General features: G+C 42.3%; 1 protein-coding gene across 1 annotated transcript; it reads left to right on the top strand.

Annotated features, from left to right (window-relative positions):
• Nucleotides 1-2,960: 2,960 nt before the first annotated feature.
• Nucleotides 2,961-21,418, top strand: UCMA (upper zone of growth plate and cartilage matrix associated). Its single transcript, XM_088468916.1, has 5 exons — nt 2,961-3,086; nt 3,509-3,574; nt 3,830-3,922; nt 7,198-7,296; nt 21,010-21,418. The coding sequence occupies exons 1-5, from the start codon at nt 3,029-3,031 to the stop codon at nt 21,105-21,107; spliced, it is 414 nt and encodes a 137-aa protein (XP_088325042.1). The 5' UTR covers nt 2,961-3,028; the 3' UTR covers nt 21,108-21,418.
• The last annotated feature ends 5,655 nt before the right edge of the window (nt 21,419-27,073 follow it).

The raw sequence follows: 27,073 nt of genomic DNA, 5'->3' as shown, positions 1-27,073 counted from the left end.
CTCAACTGGACATTTTTAGCATGAATTGGACAATTGCCCCACACCAGATAGTATTATTTTCAGCAATCAATGGTACCTTTAATATAAACACAATGTATTCAGCGCACTATCCCTCTAGGTAAAATGAATGAGAATCAAGTGTATAATGTAGTCAAAAAAAGTATGTCATTTATTGTATTAGACACTAATAAATAGCATGCATGAATAAAAATGGAGCTTGACTGTTTTTATTCCTCCTCCCCCCTGAGTGGGTGAGAAATATATGGCCTGTGGCTGGGCTTGCTGACCGCAAGGTAAATGGGAAGTTGGTGTGGATCGGACTGTCTTAGGTAGACAATGCGGCGTCCCGCTGTTGTCTGAGTCAAATATAGTCACTGGGTTGCTGGATGGGTCGGTGCCCGGGTGGTCTTCAGTGCAGGTGGGAGACCACTGGGGCAGTGGAGCTAGGCGTCTGGACCAGTAGGTCAGAGCTAGATCCGGACCCAGGCGTCCTCTGGTGAGAGAGGAGACGCCGGGGTCACAGTGTGTAGCCTGTCGCTGCCATCTGTGGGGAGGGGAAAGCCGGTCTCAACCAGGCCGACCCCTCCACTTCAGACGCCTTACCTCTCACTTGCCGCCTGACGTGGCTGGATCCCTCCCGGACCTGTCCTCTTTGTCCGCGGTTCCTGCTGGATGTTCTCTGACTGTATGGCTGGCGTGTCTGATCTCCGTCCTCGTGCTGCTACTTCCGCATCAGATGATGCTGTCATGTGACTGATTCCGTCTATGACAGCATCATCATCCTCAAGAGTTACCAACAGTGCATGATTTCCAGGTCTCCTCACATAATCTGAAATAATTAGCTCCACCTGCAGATCTTTTCAAATGTATTAGTTAGGAATGACTTCACCTGTGCACCTGCTAGGTGGTCAGGAAAACGTGAACGGTTAGTAGCTCTCGGGGACAGAGGTTGGCGACCCCTGACTTAGAGTATATGAGTTGCATGAGATACTGAAGTCTCTAGTACAGTCAGTGATTTATCAGCAGGTATTGCAGTGATGCATCAATATTTATGACAAATATGATGGGGAAGCTGTTGGTTTTAGGTTCTCTCTGTTAAATACCTTTCCCATATAGAGCCTGATTCGGAGGTGGACGCTATGCCAACATTCATGCAAACGGTTGGTGTCTGTGCACAGTGCATATGTCTAAGTAGCTAACAAGTTGCACAGCGCACGTGTCACAGTGTGTATGCACAGGATCGCAATAGAAACAGATGCACAGTCTCTGAAATATATTGGGAACTTATTGGACGTTCCTTGGAGGTGGCTATTCAGACCCCTGGAGATGCACCGTCTACTGGCTTGTTATGGCTATGTCGCACGCATGTCACATAACTGATTGCTAACTCAGACACTTAACTGCTTACATTGGAGGCCATACTCTGACAGAGGAACCTGCACCTAGCATTGGGATGGTGTCTAGTATCCAAAGACACATCAGGTGGGATTGGGGTTCCGGACTATAGACAGACAGTAATTAGACAATGTCTAGATAGACACCAGATGTTAGATGCTCACGTTGTGTGTCTTTAGATGCACAATCCCGAGGGTGTGGTATAAGAGAGAGAAAGTAATTAGTTAGACAATGTCTAGATAGACACCAGATGTTAGACAGTCAGTTAGACAGGGAAAAAAGTTAGACACAAACAAAAGTCAGACACACTAAAGTCAGACATGTAAAAAGTTTGACGGGTACAAGAGTTTGACATGAAAAAGATAGACACAAAAATGGTCGACATTTTTTTTTAATTAGGATTAGGCACTTACTGGAAGGCTAGGAACTTACCATACAGTTAGGGTTAGGCACCAGGAGTGAGGATTAGGGTGAAGATTAGGGCTAAAAAACAAAAAAAAAATATTGTCGACCATTTTCATGTCGAACTTTTGACCCTGTCGACATTTTGTACCTGTCGAACTTTTTACATGTCTAACTTTAGTGTGTGTGACTTTTGTTTGTGTCTAACTTTTTTCCCTGTCTAACTATTGACTGTCTAACATCTGGTGTCTATCTAGACATTGTCTAACTAATTACTGTCTCTCTCTTATACCACACCCTCGGGATTGTGCATCTAAAGACACACAACGTGAGCGTCTCAGTCCTTGCACAGGCAGACGCACACTTGTACACCAGGGGAAGGGCTGATACTAGCATTAGCATTTAGTTGCATATTATTCCCAGTATTGTTAGTAACACAGCAGTGCACAAGATAGATAACAAAAGATGCATTTCAACCACAGATCATAAAAGATGTATTCAAGAAAGAAGATTAAAAAAAACAACAACACACAATAAGACCGTTTAGGAGCACTAGACAGTAAATATCACCTTCTAGGAAGTGCGATGAGGAATAAGTGTGAAAAATGCCTACTCTTAAACATTGTCATAAACAAGAAAAAAAAAAAAAAAAAAAGTGTAGCCAAATTTTATCTTTAAAACTAGTTAATAGAAATAGTAGGATATATAACCAAGTGAACACTGGAACTGTATGTGCGCTGTGCAATAGAAAATAAGGAGAACTCTCAATAGACTAACAAAACAAGTATGTCCTCACCCAGCCTGTAATGGTCAGATATTCAAAACAAAGCCAGCTGGAGAAGGTCCAAAGAATGTATTAGGGTCCACATATCTGACACCTGTATAATAAAAGAGAAATTTAGAGAACAGAGAACTTTCAATAATTTATTAAATAATTTAAATGGTAGAATAATTGTTTCTTAACCTGAATAAGTAAATCTTAAACTGCCAATATTGACAAGGGTCAAAATGTCATTTGTTTATCTATTACCAGCTTGTCACCCTATTCCATTTGTAGGTTGCATGTTTGTAGTATAGGATTAGCTGGGACTATGGGTACTCAGTCATCATGCCCCTCCTCCTCCCATAGGTTCCAGCTCCCTGCCTCACCTTCCTATCTGACACATGAGGAATTTGCGAAGTTCCCTCAGTTCCCTGCAGCCCATACAAAGCAAAAGGAATCTCTGCAAAGATGAGCTGGAAAAAAGTTGTGTTTCTGTCACTTGCGGCAGCAGTGGTTCTCCTAGCAGGTAAGAACAATCTGCTTATTCTAAAGCAGATACCTTGGTGTGTGTCGTGTATTATCAATGGACTACTGAATATTTACTTATAAGTTCATTTAAGCAGGTATTCTGTTACAATAAAAGTACTAATATGTTAGCAGACTGTACAAAATATATCTACCTTCATTGAACATAATTTAGCAATTATTTCATTTTTTTTTTCAGTTAAAAGAAAAACTTTAAAAATGTTAACATTAATTTAAAACAATCTTAGTTACAATGAAATAGTTTTAAACTAGCATTGTATGATTAACTGTTATGTCAGCTGGTAATTATACACTGACATTAGTTCTAAAAACAATGAGAACATTTACTATGGCATTAAAGATGTATAATATCCAAGTACAATTGTTTTCATCTCTTTCACCTTTATGTTCCTCCTTCTCTAGTTTTCCAGGTGGGGGAAAGTGCTTCAGTTAGAAAAAGTGATGCTGGGGCTGCGAAGAGTAAGGAAAGTAAGTTAATGATCACGAATCATAATTATTAGTGTAAGTAAATGTGATCCGAAGTCTCGATTTTGAAGACTAACTCAATGTACAAAAGACAAGGGGACACTTTAAATCAGATACGTGATATATGTACATATTCAGCATGATGACTGAAGTCACTGTGTGTGCCGAGTATGACTCCAGCGGGGGATTGATAGTCTTGGCAGGATATTGTATTCTAGATATTAACATAAATCCTTAAACCTATCACACTCACCCCAGGTTTGAAGAAGATTTTCATGCAGGAATCTGAGGCTTCAAACTTTTTCAAGAAACGTGGCAAGAGATCACCTAAATCCCAGGATGAAATAAATGGTGAGGGTGTTTTGTGCACACTTGTTTACTTTTCTGTCCCACAGTTTCCTTGAAATTGCCCAGGATCCCTGCTGTTGGTAGGAGGATATATTACTGGAATGCATCTGTTTGTTACCTTTGGATATGAAGATGCTTCTAATAACATGATTTATGACACGGGTGCAAGATTTTATTATGGGAACCGAACATACTGACCAGTAACTTTATACTATACAAAATATCATACTTCACAATAAACGAATACTGAATATTTTACTTGCACTGCAGGACTTCGTCTGGCCTTCTGTAGATATATAAACATATGATATCACTGTATATTGATGTATTTTAAGAACTTACTTGATTTCTGTATTGGCAACCCATCTACTGTATGACCAATCTAGTGTTAAATGTTTGACAGTCAGAGAAACAGAAAGTACATGGATTATGTGACATACACTTCCATCTGTCCTGTGTGCTTAGTCTATAGAAATGAAGGGAACAAAATATTAAGACCTGTACAGTAGTCAGATTATTTTGACATAACCACGGAAGCCCTTTTCCTTAAATCTCAGGTATTCCGCCTCCGGCGGTGTTTGCATTGCTCTGTACAATGAAGGGCTGTTTCACTTATGCAGTGTGTGCACTAGGCAGAGCAGCAGAACGTCTGGTATGTGCTGGACAGCACCAAGCAGCTGCAGGAGGTGCAGGGCAGCATGGAGAAAATACTGAGGTGTCTGTCTGTCCTATGATTAGTGGGCAGATCGGTAATGTTAAGTGTACGGTTTTATTAATGAATCTTCTATGTACATCTCAGGAGTTGTTTTTTATGCGCACAGATGGCGCTGATGCAGAGACCTCTGAGTTTGCATCGCACAAAAAAAAATAGGCCTATACAGATCTTTTGTTATCCTGACATATAGGTCAGATTGCTACTGTAGTGGCAGGAAGGGGCATTGTAATGTAGGGTGAGTAGCATAAGGGCATGTTTGCATAATTGAGGACATATGCAAACCAGCATGCATACACATTATAAATGGTGCAGACCTGGACACATCTTTTAATGGTTGCAACTTTGCCTGTGACGGCAATTACAATTTTTTTTTTTTTTTAGTCAATACATTTTATACCTATATATTTAGAGTTGTTTTCCAAATTAACTGCTGTACAAGTAGAAATTCCCAGCCCTGGGTAACAATGAACAGAGGCACTGAGGGGGAATGGGAGCTAATTACCCAGGCCTGGGCTTGTCAGTATTCCGGTGACGGCATCCCAGAGGTAAGTAGCAGGTTTGGGGGGGAGTGAGGGTTAGGATATCTACCAACAGGTGTCAGTATCCTAACCCTGTCAGGATGCCGGCTTTGGGATTTTGACAGCTGGCATCCCGTACCCATCCCATCTAAATGGCCTGGGCCAGCTGTGGAGGAGAAAGACTGGGCATGGCCACATCCCCTGTATCACCTTGGCCCGCCGTATGTGTCTCGGTAGCCCTGAAAAAGCGCAATGCAAGACAGCATATGCATGTGCAAGTCATAACAACAAATACCAAAGGTCAGTCTATAGCACAAGTTCTCAAACTCGGTCCGCAGGACCCCAAACAGTGCATGTTTTCCAGGTCTCCTCACAGAATTACAAGTGAACTAATTAGCTCCACCTGTAGATCTTTTAAAATGTGTCAGTGAGTAATAAATACACCTGTGCACATGCTAGGTGAGATACAAAATGGAACTGTGTGGGGTCCTGAGGACAGAGTTTAAGAACCACTGATCTACAGTGACAATATACCAAAGAGCTATACAGATTTCTACAGCAGCACAAAGCCTGAGCCTTGTAGGTCATCTCATTCTGTTATAGTAAATGTTCAAGTGGTGACAAAAACTTTTTCTAATTTCCAAGTTAGCAGCAAAGTTTATGTTGATGTGTGTTGAATAGGACAGCTTGTGTGTGACCAGGGACAGATGTATCTCACAGAAGCATGAAGGCCCTAATTCTACCCCCCATGTACTAGCTATACCAGAACAACCTCGACAGTCCGGTTACAGAACAGACTATGGGTCCTACTCTTAATTATTTATCCCTTTATCAATTAATGTTCCTGTAGTAAATCATCTACACTTAATTCTACTTCGTTTAAACCAACACTCATCTTTTTACAGTTCCATCAAATTGTTTTTCCTTTTTTTTTGTAGATTAAAGAGGAAAGTACAAGTCATTCCGCGGCTCAGGCCTGCTGTAACTAATGCTAAAATCGGCCTTGTGCGTGACATTTAGGAACGTACATTTTATATGTATACATAACTAGGACCTGATGATGCCATCTAGCATATCAGTATAATGTTCTTTACAACTGCGCATCAACATTTCTTACTAATCTCCTTATTTGGAGCTGGTATAAGCAAAAAAGGGGACAGGCAACTCTATTATACTAAAAAGTGCATGTGTCACACAGAGCAGGACCCTGGTTCACTGATCTATAGTTAGGGTCTAGCTAGAGTCTGCTCTGGAATGTAATATTGCGAAAGATGTTCCAAAATGTCATGTCATTTATGTGCAATAATGCTTTGCTAGCTCCTTAACATTGGGAGAAGCAGCCCTTGGATGCTTCCTACAACCACCTCATTGCAATCGCTCAAGGCGGATACAAAAAGAGAAAGAAAAACAAACCTGTTGGGAAGAGATTTCTGGATAAAATAAACATCCTATTGTGTGTAAAAAATTAGTTGTACTAAAAGAAAAATCCAGATTCGCAGGTCCTCATGAGCACACACTTTACAAGCATTTCCAGTCACCAAATACTCCAATGGTAAATAAACACGTGGCTAAACATGCCAGAAAAGCCCTATGAAATAGCCAATAATTACAGTGACTTTCAGTGTCCCTATAATTATGGTGGTAAAATGAATACCCTCACATGTATTTATCAACAGAGACATCCAGTTATTTTAAGTGGAAGAGGAAAACAGTATAATTATTTATTCACTTTTGCGGGGTCAGCTCTGTTCAGATACTAATGCTGCCATTGGCACAAGATACAGCACTGGTGAATTAACAATCATTATTCATAGCCCAGAGTTGTCAACAGTCTCAACTATACAGATAGACCCAGAAAATGGATCTATATGGAATACTTGTTCTATATCAATAATGCATTTTCCCAATCTCAAAAAAATAAATAATATGTACCATACGGTCACACCACCAGGTTTATGGGTAAATCTCTGATTGTCCATGTCATTTAGTATTTACAATGGATGGCAAAATAAAATAATAATTTAAGTTGCGTTTAACTGTTCCAGCTGAGAACCGACAGAGACTGTCAGCAGATGAGCGCCGGAGAGAGTACTACGAGGAACAGAGGAACGAGTTTGAGAACTATGTAGAAGAAGAGCAGGATGGTAAGAACTTGGTTTTCCCTTTTATATCTCACACTCCTAAAATGTGCTTGATCATGCAAACAGTGTATTTTAGGGCAAATGACATAGTCCTAGGTCCCCAGCCTGGTAGGGTTCTAAAGACCAGTATTTGCCATGGTTACAGTGTATGGTTCATGTTAATAAACCCACAGCAGCATTTTTATTTAATTTGATTTGGCCTTCAGAAAACCTTAACGTGGCTTATACAGGTCATCTGCAAATAGTGGGTGAAGAGACCCTTATTATATATACAAATATTATCATAGGTGCGACATAAACCAATGAGGTGTTCACCAAAGTGCCCATGTGAGCACTCCTTTCTCTCACTATCATCCCAGATGCATACTCTTCAGTACTCTACCAACATTGAAGGGTCTAAACTCAATGGGGGCAATTCACATTTTTTTTAGCCGTGATAATTAATGGGCACCCAGTGATGCAATTCAATTGTTCTGGGCGCTCATTAATTATCGCAGTCTTCACACTCTATTAGACTGGGTTTAGCAATGTAAAAGTACTGGTTATCTAACCACGGGTTTATCGCACATCTTTGCTCTCACCCCTCCTGAGGTGAATTGCTCCGTCGGGAACCTTAAAGAAAATAGCTGCTGGATAAACAATTGAATCATCCTCATTATCTTTTTGCGTGTGCCCAAAGAACAGTTTGCAGAGTCCAAACCCAGCATATGTCATATACAAACAGAGTTGAGAGACTAAACATCCCACAGATCGGGTTACATTAAGCAATCAAAACAGATCATCCTGCACTAGACACTGCACCTTTTAAAATATGTTGGTCTCGCTTCACCTGGATTGGGCCAGGGAGAACCCTCAATCTTTACTTTGTGTTCATCGGTAAGAAGAGTATAAAGGAATTCTCCTTAATCCAGAGACAGAATTTATCACTAGTTCCTTTTTAATTTTGAAAAACATAAAACAGCAATGTACTAGTCTAGCACTAATATACATAAAGCGTCCAAGTAAGCCAAAAATATATAAAGACTATATTAATCAGAAAAAAAATAGTGTTAGTATGTACCTGTATATGCTGCAAAAAACCTCCAAGGATATATGAACATCAATGTTATATACAGGTCCCAAATGTAGCCAGATGTCTCAATTTAATAACCACTCTTAATGCTAACAAAGAGACAAATGACCAGTCAGCAGTCTGTCACATCCTAACAAGTTACTTTATTGGCTGATTAAATTACCAGTTGGGAGTGACTCGTTTAACAGTGATACGGAGACTATATATGTATGGTGCTGGCCAGTGCTCCCAGTATTTTGACGTTGCTAAGTGTACCCAACCTACTATTACTGGACATAGCTTTTAATACAGCCTCTGTCGCTCGAGTATTACTGTGTTCCAGAAGTAAATCTCTATTGGAGAATGCTCCTAATTTGGGACTAGTGCCCACACGCATACTGTAACTATTTGTGCCCTGTATATAACATATTGATTGTGTTCATATATTCTTAATCTGGAAACGAATACAGCTTTTGGCTGTGGAACTATCCTATAATACTGATCTTCTGTACACACCACCTGGTCTTATTAGGTATACTGCATGCAGTTCTTACAATCTGTTTTGGTTTTATAAGATAGGTATATTCCACGGGCTTTATAAAAGTTAATGTTTATTGAAATGTATTTACAAAGGCAAAACAGATACATCTGACATGGTTGAATTTGGTGGTAACGGAGATGAGATGGAGGTTCACTTGAACCATAAAAGGTCTTAAGCATGAATGTATGTGCATGGCAGCAAAGTATCCCTAGAAATTATTTGAAAACGCTTCCAACCATGCATTTCTGCATATTTGAGGTGACGGCCATCGATAACTGTATGGGGTACAGCGCTGAATATATATTATATTTAAAAATTATATATTTTATTATATAGACTTCTGTCTGGACTAAAAGACTGACAGACAATGGGGTTTTGTCCTGTTCATGGATGGAGCAAGCCTTGGCAAACAATCTGATAATTTTAACAAATCAGCATTGGATATTTGTTAACAATAGCTACACGTCTAGCAATTATTTATTAATCTACATTTAGGATACTTCAGTTGTGCATATCAGTGTCTGGGTTATATTTCAATGGCCACATAAATACTGTGTATATATTTGAAGTAAACACTCACAGTATCTTTGTGTATTCTTGATTATTTGTCACAGACATGTCTACAAGACAAGTCTGTCATCACTGAATATATGAAGTCTTTAAATATATATATTTATATGCGTATCCGTGCGTATGGGGTATGATAGGGTTTTAAACAGTATGCAGTTGTAATGCGATCGCACAATGCTAATAGCATATTAGCATCACACACACCATGGTTTCATGCGGACGACGCAAGATGGCGTCGTCAGAGGCAACCTAAAATGGCATCGCTCGATATTAATTTTAAGATCTGGTCTCAGCCAATCATCCAGCTTCGACAGTCCACCCTTTGATAGCAAACACGCTATCACACTTTGGTCTTTTTTTTATTTTTAGTCTTACACTATGGGATATTATTTAATGTTATATTATGGGATGGCACAATGTGGTCATTAAACCATCAATAATGTGTCTCTGGGGGGGAAGGAGACATAAAACTACCCTTATACGCACACCGCGGATCTTGGGAGATCATGGGAAAGATGTGGGGATTCACCTAACCTATGAAGGAAGTCTTGAAGGGGATAGGGACTTACATAATTTAAGATGTTTTAAAATAACATTTTAATAACACATTTCATGCATGGCTAAATTTATACATCATCTGATGGTACATTCTAGTTCAGGGTTGTGATGTAGTTCTACATTTACCTCAAGACTCATATTGTTACTGCTAACCACCATCAAAATTTCATTCTTTCGGTTTACCTTATCTTTACATTTTCCATATTTCAACACAGTAGGAACACACCTGACACATACGCCAATTACTAAGATGACAACCAATAGGAGGATCAGGAGTTTACCTATACTAGCAACCATTTCCTTGACCCACTCCCCATTTCAGCGGCAGAATTTCATCCATCTTCCGGTCTATCACCTCCTTGGGGTCACTAGTGTTATTTGAAATGTATGTGCAACACTTTACACCAAATTGGGTTGCCAAAGTTACGCAATACCCTCCAGTGACAGCTGTTAAATAATTTAACACTAGTCTATGTTGCACCAGTTCTTTCTTGTAAGCTTGCAACTCCCTACCTGTATACCACAATGTTTCATCATACATCTCGGTGATATCTATTAATTTAGCAAGATCTTGGATATATCTAAAATTTAGAGTACCCAGAGCGATCCTGGTGGGATCCAATGCTACCAAAACTTGAAAGCCAGTTGTTTCACTAATTAACTGTGTGGCTTTATGTACATCACCAGGTATCATATTTCTATTGTCTCTATGTTCATACTATGTGTGAAGATATGGTAATGGTGTGTTTTTATGAATACCAAGCATTTCACCATGTGTAAGGGTCATAACCTCTGGGACTACTCTTCCCAGATAACACAAACCTTCGGATTCGGAGAGAGCCACTTATACGCTTTTCTACCACATATAAAATATACATCATCGGGGAGAACATAAGGAATAGTAAACATAAGTAACCCACACATTTCCCTAGCAAGTGATCCTACTTCAGGTTCTCCCATTTGACTCATACAAGTTTCGCGTTGTAATATCTTGGCACAATATCCTTCTGGTACCCTACCAATCATTTTTTTTATGTTACTTAGTGTATATTTATACCGAAAGTGTCTTCCACCCAACCGAATTGTGCGTAACAGTTCAAAATTTATAGGTTCATTATCAGCTCTTGGGGAATAACCAGACTATGACCTTCTCACTGTCACCTCCCAACTTCCTGGTTTATTGAAATTGGTGTTGTTCAAACATAAAAGTGATTTATCTACTTGGTACTGGTGGAGTTTAAAATGAGGTGGTTTGGTGTTTAGAAATTTTCTAGCCAGCGTCTTCCCTTTTTGTAATTCGAAAACCTCAGAGACATTCAATGGAAATGGCACTAACCCTACATTATGCTGTCCCTGAGGCACATGAGAACACACCCAACAGTCAGTCTGGTTTAGAACTTTGCCCACCATAGTATGATAATCCTCTAAAGGAAACCCACCAAAATACTGGTTATACTTTGGTTGGTACTGCTGGTTGCAATTCTCATCAACTAAGGACCCACAAAACTCACAAATACAATAAACCTCAGATGATAGACCTTCACACTGTCTCCGAGCTTCCAACATAGAAGATCTCTTAACAATTACTGTACTGTGTTTGGTCAGATTACTCCCCCGGTTGGTTTAGCACTCCTTTTCCCAACTCCACTCCATTGATATCACCATCAGCTTCCCTCTCCGTCCTCTGTCCTCCATCACAGAAATGAGACATCCCAAGACAAACTAAAATGAGAAAAACCCAGAAAGAAATACACCCCCCATAATCACAGCCCGCCATTCCATTGCTGGAATAGTGGTCTGTATATTTCTCTAGCTCAGGTGTTCCACTGCAGTCACCAACTCTCCCGGAACAGGCTCGCAATTGACAGGTCCACGTTATCTGCCTCGATTCCGCCTTGTATCTCCTCCGGGTGATTAACCTTTCTGCAGTGGCTGGAATGGACCCAGGTATCTCTCGGCTACTTTCACAGATGTCATACTTGTCAGCAGCACCTGATACGGTCCTTCCCACCAGTCAAACAACCTGAACGCAAGAAATTACAGATCATTACATATTCTCCAGGTTCAACATCATGACAGTGTCTCAGGCATATCAGGTGACAATATTTTCAATTTCGGCTGTTGTTGTTTCAATAGCTTACTCATTTTTATAAGATACCTCACAGTAACCTCGTTATTACCCTTTAAATCATCCTGTGGATTTACAATCAAATGAGGTTGCTTACCGAACAGTATCTCAAAGGGGGACAGATTAAGAGGCGGCCTGGGGGGTGGTCCTGACGCTATTACCCATCAACTTACACATGTTTTGGAATACATCCCATGTGAAATGAGTACCCCTATCACTTTCAATAATTCTAGGGATACCGTATCTGCATACAAACTCCTGTACAGCCTTTTTGTCAGTGAATACAGCAGTATTAGTGGCAGCTGGCTATGTCTCTTATCCAATTAGAAAACACATCCGCACAAATGAATACATACTTAAGATTCCTGCAGGGTGGTAATTGGATGAAATCAATTTGTATTACCTGAAAAGGTCTGTCTGTCGGAGGGATATGTGATGACTCGGACAGTATTGTTTTCCAATGCAGGTCAGAGTCATACCGTGCGCTGCCTCAGCCAAGCTTGGGTAATATGCCTTGGGAGCCACTGGCTTACCTTGTTCATCTCTCCAGAGTCCAGAGGACTCTGGCTCACATCCCTTTGATCTCCAGACTGCCTTTTCCTGAATGGAACACAAATTTTGCAAATCAATTAATTTCTGCATATCACCAGTTTGAAAAACCACCCTTTGATCAACAGTCATATTTATTCTTAAACCTGCTGCCCCTTTTTGCAGCTTCGTCTGCCCTGTTATTGGAACAGCTGTTAACAGTAATGTTGTAGCCCCTGGGTTTAGACAAAGTTTCAAGTATTTGACCCAGGTATGGCATGGCCGTAGTTTGTTCTTTGTAACCTTGTGCCCTGTTTATGAGAAATGAAGCACGACAGTTTAGTATCATTAAACATGACAAACAAAATCAGAGTACAACAATAAATCATCTACATATCAGATCCAATGCTTTAAAAACATGCCCTGTATAGTTTCACTGCAGGTATACTGCAGGGGTTCGTGTGCTTCAGTTCTTAATCTCAATGTTTACTGTAAACAAGGACACTTGATTTTACCAACATGTACAATGACTTGAGGCTTACACACACTTATTACATTTCCTTAGAGGTGCAATGTCCTAGAGGGGACTTAATTTTTTTTTTTTTGCTGGACTTACTCTTTAAGTGCGAATAATATTCCCCTCCTGCCACGCTCTCCACTACTCTCACCGGTTTCAACTGCTGCCCCTGCTGGTTGCAGATTAACAGCTTGGGCAATGGCTGAATTTACGGTGGATTCATCATCATCTATAATTACATTTTCCTGTGGGTGACTTAAATTTTTTTAATGATTTCTGAGATTGACTGTACCTTCACCCCCATCTGAATAGGGCGGTTCTGGTGCACGTGAACTACTGACATTACCTTCCGCAACGCTACCTTGCTGTGCGTGCTATTTCGCGGTGCCCATGCAATACTGCTTAGCGCCGTGTGCGCACTCCCCTGCATCGTGCACGCGATGCTGGTTTGCGTCGCATGCACACCCCTAAACCACGTATTCCCCTCGTGCTGCCACAACTTTAAACAATCGTTATACTTTATCTTTTTCTTTCGAGAGTGCACCCTACAGATGCTATCTCGGACATTGTCAATACCTCCTTATCAAAGCTGCCAATTCTGGGAAACTGTTTCACACTCTTCGTCATTTTAAACCAGACATCACAGTACCTAGTTGCATAAGCACCGTACTTAGTATGCATAATATGTCGTGCCGACCCGATCGGCGCTTCCAAAAGCAGCACATCATCTAACATCTCTACCGTTTGCTTGGCTCCCATCTTGGGAAAATAACACTAAACTTTTCAATAGAGATTTAAATCTGTGAAAGAATGTCAAGGCTACTTTCACTTACCTGTGGACGATATTAACAGGTTGCGCCCACACACATATGGAAGAATAACCAGGCTGCTTCCACGCACCTAAGCCCTTTTCGAGTACTTTGCACTGCTAGAATTTAAGCATTCCAATTATTCTTACCCTTTTCATTGATTTCGTCCACCACTGCTCAGTTCACAAGATGCCACAACTGTGCAGTTCAATAACAATGCCCAATAACCATAACTGATCACTGGATGCTGCAATCACACAGAGCCGATACCCAACACAAAACAACAACTACACCTGCTGTGTGTATAGACTTCGGTATCTACTACCGAGCCACTAGGCCAACACCAGGCACCTCAAGCCCCTAAGGGTCTTACGATACCGCTAGCTAGGGAACATGTTACCCCTACCAACACTCATTCACTGTTACACTTTTTCCTGCGCAGAAAAATACACGTTTTCCCAGATATGGCAGCACCGACTAAGGTACTTCCAACAATGTTATCACGCTACCAATATCACAATGCAATATCAATGGCTTTGTTTAAACACATGGCAGCAATACAGGAAATACGTATATGCTATTGTGCGACTAGTCGCATACACAATAATGCGACCGCTACACAAAACGTATTATTACCTTTACGCTATTTGTGTGACTTCCCCTTTTAACATGAAATTTAATCAATGAAGGAAAATAAAACTTTTTCCTCCCTTGTCCCTGGATTGTAATCAGCGCTCCTTTAACTCACAATAACGGATAGCGGTCTCTCAGCAACAAAGTGGTAGCAGGCATTCGAAGGCACAATGCGTTTTCCTGTGTATGGCGCCTCCACCCTTTTGCTGAGAGATTTCACTATGAGCCCCCCATCTATCTATACACTCTAAATGTCGATAAATAGCATTATAGGTCACACAATAAATAATTGCTTTCCAGACTCTGATTGTGGTTCCGAAGCACAAAAAGATACTATTCACTACAAAGCAGATAGTTACACGCCTTGATCTAAAATACAATTGGCGCAAAAGATTATACATAAACAGGGTACAGTCAATACATTCCGCAGGCGCTCTGGATACAGATTTCCGGCATCAAAGGTGAAGCCTCCGTCAACAGAAAGAATATGACTAACGGGTCTAGGGTGCTTGCATATAAATCCTTACAGAGATTAGGCAATACAATATAAACGAGTTGGCATAATCCTATTGGTCCTTCTGTCATAGGTCAGTTGGTACAATGGTAGTTCAGCCCTCCAATGGCTTTCTGTGTGTGTTTTAACTAATCAATAGACACTACATACAAAGTACATTCTGACACAATTCTCTATAATCCATAACTTGTAGATCTCTTCTATTAGCCTTTATACTAAGGAACCTTTTATGAGTGCGTGTATATTTATGATTATATGTAAGTATGCGTTGTGTGTCTTCATTTATAATTGCAACTGTATATCTATGTGCGCACACAATGTGGATACCCATGTGATCGTTTAAGTGTGTGTGTGTATATATATATATATATATATATATATATATATATATATATATATACATATACAGTTAAAGAAGATGGCACTCACCAATATAAATGCAGCTTATTTATTCCAAAGTATCAATCTTGGCTTACATACAGGCGGCGACCTTTTTCAAGCAGTCAAGCCTTTACTTGCATAGTGGCAACCGAGTACAGCTCCCCTCACATATATACACAATATATATATATATATATATATATATATACATACACACACACAATATATATATATACACACATTATATATATATCTATCCTCAAACTGTCATTCTTGTAGTCCAGACAGAAGTAAAATAAATAATGACCAATGGGGTTTTGTCCTGTTCATGGTGCCATCCAGTTTTTTCTATTTGTTTATCGCCACTTCTGACATTGCTACAGGACGGGCACCTGGACCGTTGTACACTATTGGAGTGGAGTGCCGGGCATCCAAGTCTCATATATACACACACACACACATATCTATCTATATATATATATATATATATATATATATATATACACACACACATATATATATACACACACACACACATACATATATATATATATATATATATATATAAACATTCATACATACATATATATACACACACACACACACACACATTTTCACATATATTATATCCTCAAACTGGTCATTATTTATTTTACTTCTGTCTGGACTAAAAGACTGAGACAATGGGGTTTTGTCCTGTTCATGGATGAAGCAAGCCTTAGCAAACAATCAGATAATTTTAACAAAAGGCTCCCCTAATACAACTTAAATACATCAGAATTGGATATTTGTTAACAATAGCTACATGTCTGGCAATTATTTATTAATCTACATTTAGGACACTCCAATTGTGCATATCAGTGTCTGGGTTATATTTCAATTGCCAAAGACATACTGTGTATATATTTGAAGTAAACACTCACAGTATCTTTGTGTATTCTTGATTATTTGTCACAGACATGTCTACAAGATAAGTCTGCATCACTGAATATATGAAGTCTTTAAATATATATTTATATGTGTATCCGTGCGTATGGGGTATGATAGGGTTTTAAACAGTATGCAGTGGTAATGCAATCGCACGATGCTAATACCATATTAGCATCACACACCATGGTTTCACGCTGATGACGCAAGATGGCGTCGTCAGAGGCAACCAAAAATGGCGTCGCTCAATATTAATTTTAAGATCTGGTCTCAGCCAATCATCCGGCTTTGACTAAAAAAAAAATATATATATGAGAGCTATAGAGAGCAAGCGAGCTATAGAGAGTGATATATATATGTAAAAGAGAGCGAGAGATAGAGATACACACACAGTCAGGTGCATAAATATTGGGACATTGACAGAATTTTCATATTTTGGCCTCTATTCATCACCACAATGGCTTTGAAATGAAACAAACAAGATGTGCTTTACCTGCAGACTTTCAGAGTTAATTTGAGGGTAATTACATCCAAATCAGGTGAACGGTGTAGGAATTACAACGGTTTCTATATGTGCCTCCCACTTTTTAAGGGGCCAAAAGTAATGGGACTATCAACTCAAAAGCCATTTCATGGACAGGTGTGGGCTATTCCCTCGTTATTTCATTATCAATTTGATTCTAGGTGTGACATTTGCATTTGGAATCAGTTGCTGTCGACTCTCAATATGAGATCCAAAGAGCTGTAACTATCAGTGAAGCAAGCCATCATTAGGCTGAAAAATCACAAACAAATCAGAGAAATAGCAAAAACATTAGGTGTGGCCAAATAAACTGTTCGGAACATTCTTAAAAAGAAAGAACGCACCAGAGAGCTCAGCAACACCAAAAGACCCGGAAGACCACGGAAAACTGTGATGGATGACAGAAGAATTATTTCCATGGTGAAGAAAAACCCCTTCACAACAGTTGGCCAAATCAAGAACACTCTCCAGGAGGTAGGTGTATGTGTGTCAAATTCAACAATCAAGAGAAGACTTCACAAGAGTGAATATAGAGGGTTCAATCACAAGATGTAAACCATTGGTGAGCCACAAAAACAGGAAGACCAGATTATGGCTTGCCAAACAACATCTAAAAAAGCCATTACAGTTCTGGAACAACATCCTATGGACAGTTGAGACAAAGATCAACTTGTACCAGAGTGATGGGAAGAGAAGAGTATGGAGAAGGAAAGGAACTGCTCATGATGCAAAACATACCACCTCATCAGTGAAGCATGGTGGTGGTAGTGTCATGGCGTGGGCATGTATGGCTGCCAATGGAACTGGTTCCCTTGTATTTATTGATGATGTGACTGCTGACAAACGAGTAGAATGAATTCTGAAGTGTTTCGGGCAATATTATATGCTCATATTCAGTCAAATGCTTCAGAACTCATTGGACGGTACTGCACAGTGCAGATGGACAATGACCTGAAGAATACTGCAAAAGCAACCAAAGTTTAAGGCTAAAAAGTGGAATGTTATGCAATGGCCAAGTCAATCCCCTGACCTGAATCCGATTGAGCATGCATTTCACTTGACGAAGACAAAACTGAAGGGAAAATGCCCCAAGCAGGAACTGAAGACATTTGCAGTAGAGGCCTGGCAGAGCATCACCAGGGATGAAGCCCAGCGCCTGGTGATGTTCCAGACTTCAGGCTGTAATTGCCTGCAAAGCATTTGCAACAAAGTATTAAAAAGTGAAAGTTAGATTTAGGATTGTTTAGTTTGTCCCATTACTTTTGGCCCCTTAAAGAGAGAGAGAGACAGAGACACACACAGACACACACACATTATATATATATAATCCAGGGGTAGCCAACCTCGGTCCTCGAGCGCTACTAACATTTCACGTTTTCCAGACCACCTAGCAGGTGCACAAGTACATTCATTACCAACACGTTTGAAAAGATCCACAGGTGGAGCTAGTTATATCACTTGTGATTCTGTGAAACCTGGAAGACATGCACTGTTGGTAGATCTCGAGGACCAGGGTTGGCTACCACTGATATACTGATATACTGTTTACACTTTATTATGTGTGATTGAAATTTTTTCTTCACATTCGATTTATAATTATTGCTTTTTTTGGTCTATACTGACATAGGTTTTTGGGAAAAATTTGACCAAAGTTTTGAGCTTACCCACCAACGTCACGGTAACCTAATCGGTTAAGTCCCTATCATTATAGGGGTTCATGTTTGGAGTGTGGGGCACCCCCAAACCAGCCCAGCCAAAGCACCCCAGGGAACCACACAAATGAAAGATAGCAGTGAAGTGTAGAAGTGTTAGGCACATGTAAGTAGCTGCTTAGTGTTAGAAAAGTGAAAAATAAGTGTGAAAATGTTACATAAATACAAAACAGAGTGATATAATGTGTTAACTGGTCCTGTCCAGAGGTGGACCCGCCAGAGCGATTCAAGGGGCCCCACGCCCCAAAGTTCAACCCACAACTGACTAGCTATATAGTTATAAATGCATAAAGGTCTTACCTGTGGCTTTGCTATAGACAGTAGTAATCAAGAAAATGATCAATACTTTACAGCACTTGCTTGCTAACACAAATTTTAAAGTCCAACACGTGACAGCCTAGAGACATTGAGATCTGATCAAAAGGCAGCCAACAATAAAAATGTATATATAAAAGTAGCAGGCAAAATATCACAAGAAATTCATAAAAAAAAAAAAAAAAAAGTCTTCAAAACATACTGGAACTATCAAAAGAAGTTTCACATTAAGGTATCCCCCTCCTCAAACAGTATAGGTGGGTCATAATCTATATTTCTCAACTTATACCAAGATGCGGAATGAAAGCTATTATATACATGTAATGGAAATTTCATTGTTGTAGGAAGAGTCCCTATAAAGCCCTCCCACATCTCAAAGAATTATTTAACTGGGATCCCCTTAGACATGGTAGATTCTAGCCAGTCCACGCAAAAAATATAGCACAATTTTTCCCTGAACAACTTAAATGGAGAAACGCCAGGCTGCACCAACACCTGAAGAGTCAATGTTTGTTTTGTTTTTTGGCCGCTGCACTAATAAGCGAGAAGTTTCCTACAACCCTTAGAAATCCGCAGGCCAGGTTGAGTCATTCCAAAACTTGTCCATACTGGGGTGAAAGGAAGGTCAGGCCATATTTTGTTTTGCAAACTGCCAAACCTGTAACCAAAAGCATCGCACCAGTTCTACAGACCAAGGAATGGGTTGGGTATGGATTGCCGCCGGTCGGGATGCCGCTGATCAGAATACAAATAGCAGCATCCCAACACCCATAAGTATGCTAGCACTAACCCTAACCCCTACCCCTCCCTCCCGTGCCTAAAGCCAACACTCACTTCCCGGTGCCTAGACCTAACCTCCCCCTCCCCTAACTGCCGATATTTACCTTTGGGATGCCGGCGGTTGGTATACTGTTGTTGGGAGTTTGGCGCCGGTATTTAGACAGTCGGCATCCCGCACGCCAGGATGCTGACTACATCCCCGTGGAATAAATAGTTTTCTTTCTCCAATACAGCTACATATTTAGGAACGTGTGCAGAGAAACCCCTAACGCTTTATAAATTATTGGCTAGGAGAAAGACCTTGGCTACTAGTCCCATAAATTTAAGGAAAGGTCACTGTTCCATGGAAATATTTGGGTAATGTTATTTGAGCAGGGTACGCTTCTAGAACACATACACAAGCAGTGATTTAGACTGGCATGGTGACTAGACCATGAAATCATAGTGGAACTTGTCTGTCCTTGGGAAGAAAAACAAACCAATTTCCACAGAAACAGTTACCAATGCCTCACATCTATATGTCAGATTACAGACAGCCTACATAACCTCAGTACCAGACTGTAGCTTGTCCTATGTGACATATATCCTAGTCTATGTAATGTAGAAATGAAAATGTACAGTACATGAGCAAGAGGTTTAAATAGAGAACCCGTATATTTCCATACTAGACTATCACAGGAGGTACAATGACATGAGCATTGACTACGGTGTGCAGTGTACCAAGCTGAAAAGTAATTTAAAATGTTGATGAATAATTGAAGCACTCAGACTAAAAAGGGCCCTACACACTAGGCAATTTTTTTTAATGATTTGCCCGATTTCTACGCATCAGAACGCCAAACCGTTAAAATCGTCCAGTGTGTATGCACTACATCATGCAGTGTGCGCTCCCATGGGGTCGTCAGTTGCATCACCTGATCTTCCCTACATGCAGTCCAATATGACGATGCACCTGACTACCCCATGCAGCGGGATGCCACAAGGGCCAGCATATCAGGCACCTATTCGCCCTGTGTGCACCGGCCGCCCGATAGGTCAGCTCGTTTGCGGGGTGGGGTTTAGGGGTCGCATCGCTGAGTACACATAGTCTAGTGTGTACCCAGCATAATAGTTGTAATAAAATATTGCTGCGGTACTTGTTTTTTATGCTGTCACAGCACATGCATTCATAAGTCCAAGGAAAAAGATAACCAGCAGCTCTAACATTTCCTTTTTCCATTTGTCTACAGAACAGGAGGAGCGTACCCGTGAGCAGGTGGAACAGTGGCGCCAGTGGCATTACGATGGACTGTCTCCTTCTTACCTTTACCAGCGTCAAAACATTTAAGAACTATCGAATTAGTGTACATAGAACAGTTTTCAAACTATATTAAAAAAAGGAAGACTAGTTTCCAAGGACCATAAAGTATTTTCTCTGCAGACTTCTTGTATTATTTCTAGGCCATTGTTGCTCATATTCTAATTGTCTTTTGTTGTAAAATTTGTTCTGACTCTTACAGGAGAATGTTTGATAGAAAATGTTACAAGCTTGCGTGTGCATTATATTATAATCCTTCCATAGCAGGGTCATTTGTTTTTTAGGGGGTGGAAGCTAATGAAAAACAAACCCAAACAATTGAGTGTTAAGTTGTATTTTCCTGCAACGTGATTTCATTGTAAACAAATAAAAAGTTATAAAACATAATATGGAGTCAATAGCTGTTTTTGTAAAATCTGATTTTATTTCAGCCAATGTCTAAATGAAAAGATACCAATTTATAAGTAGCGTTTACAGATTCTTCGTTTTCTCTGCAAACATGGATGATAGTAAACATCCCTACCACGCTGTATTTCCCAGTAACTGCTTATACAAGTTGTATCCAAAAAGTCAGTTAAACTACCAAATGGTTCAGGAATAGGATAAGTTACCACTTGTCCTCATATACTACAACTTATTTTAAGACATTGTTTTGCTTTGGGGAAACACAACATGTCGAATATAATCTTCAAATCAGTTTCATTTCAGTGACCTAATACACAGTCAAGTCACATTATTATGAGCACCTCCTACTTTTGTCGGCAGCGCGTAGCCCATGAATTACATTACGTGCCATGCGCTGGCTTGTTGGGTATATAAGGCGTGCGATAGGCTGTCTGCACACATCACTCATTGCAGTCATGGGTAAAAGGGGCAATTTATCAGAGTTGCAAAAAGGGATGATTATTGGCTTTTGGGCCAAGCGTGGCAGTATGTCTGAAACAGCGCAGTTTGCTAGCTGTTGTAGTGAACGTGTATTGTGACTGGCATTATTGCAAATAACTGACGTGGAAACTGCGGAGCACCACGTGCCATTGATGTGAGAGGTGAATGTCGGCTATGAAGGAGGGCCAACCGAAATGCTACAGTGGAGCGGCTCACCATCAAAAGGAACCTGGGGGCCACCAGGCGTGTCTAAAACGATAGTTCAGCGAACCCTGCTGTGTAAGGCGCTCCAAAGCAAACAGATGGTCACTGCACCTATGCTAACAAAGATGCATCGGCGGAAAAGGCTTCAATTTACATATGCCTGTATCGGAATTGGACCTTTGCTGATTGGCGAAGGGGTTGCCTTCTCCGACGAGTCACGTTTTCTGCTTCATCGAACGGATGGACATTGTTTTCCGATGTTTCTAGACTGACACGCCAAACACCCTGCAACCATTGCTGGAAGAACACAAGCTGGTGGTGGCAGCGTTATGGTCTGGGGAATGTTTTCATGGCATTCTCTGGGCCCACTCATCTATGTGGAAGGCACCCTCAACCAATTTGTTTATGAATCCATCCTTGCAGAGCACCTACAGCCATACATGCGGATTGTCTTCCCTAAGGTGGATGGGATTTTCCAGCAAAACAATGCGACATGTCACACGGCTAGAAATGTCGGACAGTGGTTGGACAAGCACGACCAAAACTTCCAAGTACTTCCCTGGCCCCCTAATTCCCCGGACTTGAACCCAAATGAGCATCTGTGGGACTACCTCAATCGTTGTGCTCGCTCTATGGATACTCTACCACGCACCCTCCAACAGCTGTGGGATGCACTACAGTCAGCATGGCTCCAGATACCTGTTCCAACCTACCAGCACCTTATTGAGTCACACTGCTATCCGTGCTGCACACAACGGTTACTCTGGCTATTAGCTGGTGGTCATAATGTGACTCGACTGTGTATATATATATTGTGTGTCTAAAGGTAGGTATTACCATGTATTTAGGCGCTCCTCAACATAAATGCTGTGATGGAGTCGACCGTATAGATGACATAGGTCAGTGTAGACATAAAATAAAATTTATTCATGAATACAAGGTGATGCATGGAATATAAATGCATACAGTAAAAACGTGCTGTAGATTCAAAAGGGAAGAGAATTCACAGAATCAGTTGTTAAATACTGGGTGAGGCAGAATAACGGTATCTGCCATGGACATTAGACATATGCAATAGGTGAATTATGTATATTGTGGATGAATAAAGGCATGAAACATAAAACAAATGACAGGTCTGGTGAGTTCTGATTGCAGCAGGAAATGTGACTCCTGTATTAAAAATAAGCACTATTGTGCAATGTACAAACAACAAGAGATATGGTAAGAACTTACCTTTGTTATCTGTTTCTACAAAGTCCATAGGGTCCACAGGGTTGACCTTGGGGTATAGCTGGATCTGGATCCATGGGCACCACGCAGTTAAAACTTTAGCTGCTCCCAGGATGCACTTGGGTCCGTCCTCCTCTATACCCCGCCCCCGAGCCACAGCACCTCAGTTGGTAAGCAGCCAAGGCCGGAGGAGGAGACTAAACAGAGAGAAGGAAGACTGGAACACACAAGATACCATACTCACAGAAATGGGAGACGGAAAACCGGTGACCAGCCACACAGCCCATTTGAAGCCAGGTGCGTCAGGGCGGGCGCCCTGTGGACCCTATGGACTTCGTAGAAACAGAGATAACAAAAGGTAAGTTCTTACCATATCTCTTGTTTTCTACTTCAGGGTCCATAGGGGGTCCACAGGGTTGACCTTGGGGATGTCCCAAAGCAGTTCAACTAAGGGCAGGGACGCTCCTGTGCTGAAAGGAGCACCCGGTGCCCAAAGGATGCATCCTGAGAGGCAAAGGTGTCAAACGCATAGAACCTCAAAAACGTTTGAATTGAAGACCAAGTGGCCGCCTTACACAGCTGAACAGCAGAAGCTCCACGTCTAGCAGCCCAAGAAGGACCCACAGAATGAGTGGAATGAGCCTTAACAGAGGCTGGCACAGGTAAACCCTCCTGTGCATAAGCCTCACAAATAACGGAACGAAGCCAACAGGCTAACGTTTGTTTGTTGGCAGGCCAACCCCTCTTGTGAAAACCAAAGAGGATAAACAAGGAATCGGACTTCCTAACCGAATCCGTCCGGTCCACGTAGATTCTAAGCGCCCGGACCACATCTAAGGAAGTCTCACCAGCTGAAAGATCAGGGGACTGAAAAGCTGGCACAACAAGTTCCTGACTAATGTGGAACTTCGAGACCACTTTGGGCAAAAACTCAGGACGAGTGCGGAGCACCTCTCTGTTCTGGTGAAAAATCAGGAAAGGAGGGCGACAGGAAAGCGCCCCCAATTCAGACACCCTCCTGGCCGAAGCAAATGTCAGCCACTTGAGCTCCACCTACTCAAGAGGCTCAAACGGAGGACCCTGCAGGACCCGTAGAACCACCGCCAAGTCCCAAGGAGCCACAAAGGGAGGCTGGATCCTGAGAACACCTTGGAAAAAGGTGTTAACATCCGGCAGTATTGCAATCCGCCGTTGAAACCACACGGACAAGGCGGACACATGAACCTTCAGAGATGCAAGGCGTAAGCAGAGGTCCAATAATGATTGAAGAAATTCCAAGATCCTAGAAACTCGGAACACCTGAGGATCATAATGTCTGGACTCACACCACTGAAAGTAAGTGTGCCACACCTTGTGATAAATCCGTGCTGTAGCAGGCTTGCGTGCCCTGAGCATGGTACCAATAACCGAACTGGAGAAGCCCCGAGACCTTAAGACGGCTGTCTCAAGAGCCACGCCGTCAAAGACAGCCGACCCAGATCCGGGTAAAGGCAGGGCCCTTGAGACAACAGGTCCCGACGCTGAGGAAGAAGGTACGGAGCGGCAATGGAGAGGCTCCTGAGATCAGAGTACCAAGGACGTCTGGGCCACGCCGGAGCCACCAGCACGAGCGTGCCGCCGTCCTGCTTGAATTTCCGCAGAACCCGAGGAAGTAGGGATATCGGAAGAAACAGATACGCCAGGTGAAACTTCCATTTCACCGACAGCGCGTCCACCAGACATGCGCCTGCGTCTCTTGTCCTTGACCCGTACACGGGCAACTTGTGATTGTGACGGGAGGCCATCAAGTCCAGCTCCGGCAGTCCCCACCTGTCCACGAGTAGCTGAAACACCTCTGGGTGAAGCGACCATTCCCCGGGATGCACGTCGTGACGGCTGAGGAAGTCCGCTTCCCAATTGAGGACTCCGGGGATGAAGACCGCCGAGATCGCTGGAATGTGACACTCCGCCCAAGTCAGGATGCGAGACACCTCCGACATCGGTGCCCGACTGCGAGTTCCTCCTTGGTGGTTGATATACGCCCCTCGACCACATGAGCTGTCTGAAGCCACCAAGCCAAAGATTGCCGAACGTCCGGAGACAACACCAGCACCTGAGAGCGGATCCGGTGAGGTAACCCGTTCCATTCCGATAGAATCAGCCCCTGCAGGGGCCGGGAATGGAACTGGGCAAATTCCACCATGTCGAATGTTGACACCATGGACCCCAGAACTCTCATAGCCGAATGGACCGACAGGCGGCAACTGCGTATCCGCAGCTGTAGGGAGGCGACCTTCTCCGGAGTCAGGAAGATCCTTTGCTGACGCGAATCCAGCAGGGCTCCCAGATGAACCATCCGCTGTGATGGAATCAGGGAGGACTTTTTCCAATTTATCAACCACCCGCGTGCTTGCAGGCAAGCGATCGTCAGGTGGAGATGTTGAAGCAGTAACTCCGGGGAGCTCGCCAGCAACAGGTGGTCGTCCAGATACGGCAGCAGCCGTACATTCTGGTTCCGAAGCTGTGCGGCCATGACCGTCATAATCTTCGTGAACACCCTCGGTGCCGTGGAGAGACCAAAGGGTAGCGCCCGTAACTGATAGTGGAGTTGAAGGATAGCGAACCTCAGATACCGCTGGTGCGAAGGTGCTATCGGAACATGGAGGTAGGCGCCCTGGATATCCAGGGACACCATGTAATCCCCCGGTTCCATCGCCAGAATGATGGAACGTAACGTTTCCTTCCTGAACTTGGGAACTCTGAGGAATTTGTTCAGAGACTTCAAGTTGAGGATAGGGCGATGAGAACCATTGGGTTTCTGCACCAGAAACAGACGAATAATACCCCTTCCCTCATTGTGATTGAGGAACGGGAACAATGACCACTGCTTTCAGCAAGGACTCTATAGCCTCCTGAATTTGTAACGCCTTGGTCTTATCCTGAGAAGGACTCGTGCAGAAAAAGTGGTGGGGTGGTCTGTGCCGAAAAGACAGGCCGTAACCCTGGGAGACCACTTCTCGAACCCAGGCATCCGTGGTGGTATTGTGCCAGCACTGGGGCAAATCGAAGAAGTCGGCCTCCCACTCTGAGGTCCCCCAGAGGGAGGCCCGTCCCATCAGGCCGCAGGTTTATCTTCCTGCTTGGAAGAAGGGCGCCGAGCACTCCAGGCTTGCTTCTTGGGTTTAGAGGCAGTCTTACTCGCCGACTGTCTCGGGAAGGACTGACCTTTTGCCTTACCCTGGACCCGAAAGGAACGAAAAGCCGAACTCCGAACCTTAGCAGGCAGTGCCGCCGAAGGGAGGAAAGCCGACTTGGATTTAGCCAGGGTATCCATTATTTTGTCCAAGTCCGGACCAAATAGTAATTCCCCATTGAAAGGTAAGGCCTCTAGGCCTTTCTTTTAATCAGAGTCCGCTCTCCAGGACCGCAACCATAAGGATCGGCGGACAGACACCACTGCAGCCGATACGCGCAAAGTCAGCAGACTAGCATCTAAAGAGGCTTCCCCAATGTAAGAAGCAGCGTCCCTCATCTGTCCCAACAACACCCTCTGGACATCCGGAGCGTCGTCCAGGAAGGTATCTTCCAATGCATTGGCCCACCCTTCAATGGCCTTGGCCACCCAGGAGATGGCCATGGACGGTCAGGCCACCGCCCCGGAGAGGGAGTAAATAGACTTTAAGCAAGTCTCAACTTTC

Source organism: Taudactylus pleione, unplaced genomic scaffold (genome assembly GCF_031769625.1).
Source record: "Taudactylus pleione unplaced genomic scaffold, aTauple2 ptg000086l, whole genome shotgun sequence".
In the NCBI taxonomy this organism is placed as follows: Eukaryota; Metazoa; Chordata; class Amphibia; order Anura; family Myobatrachidae; genus Taudactylus; species Taudactylus pleione.
Note: the sequence above shows the minus strand (reverse complement) of the source record. Positions and strands in the feature narration are given on the sequence as shown.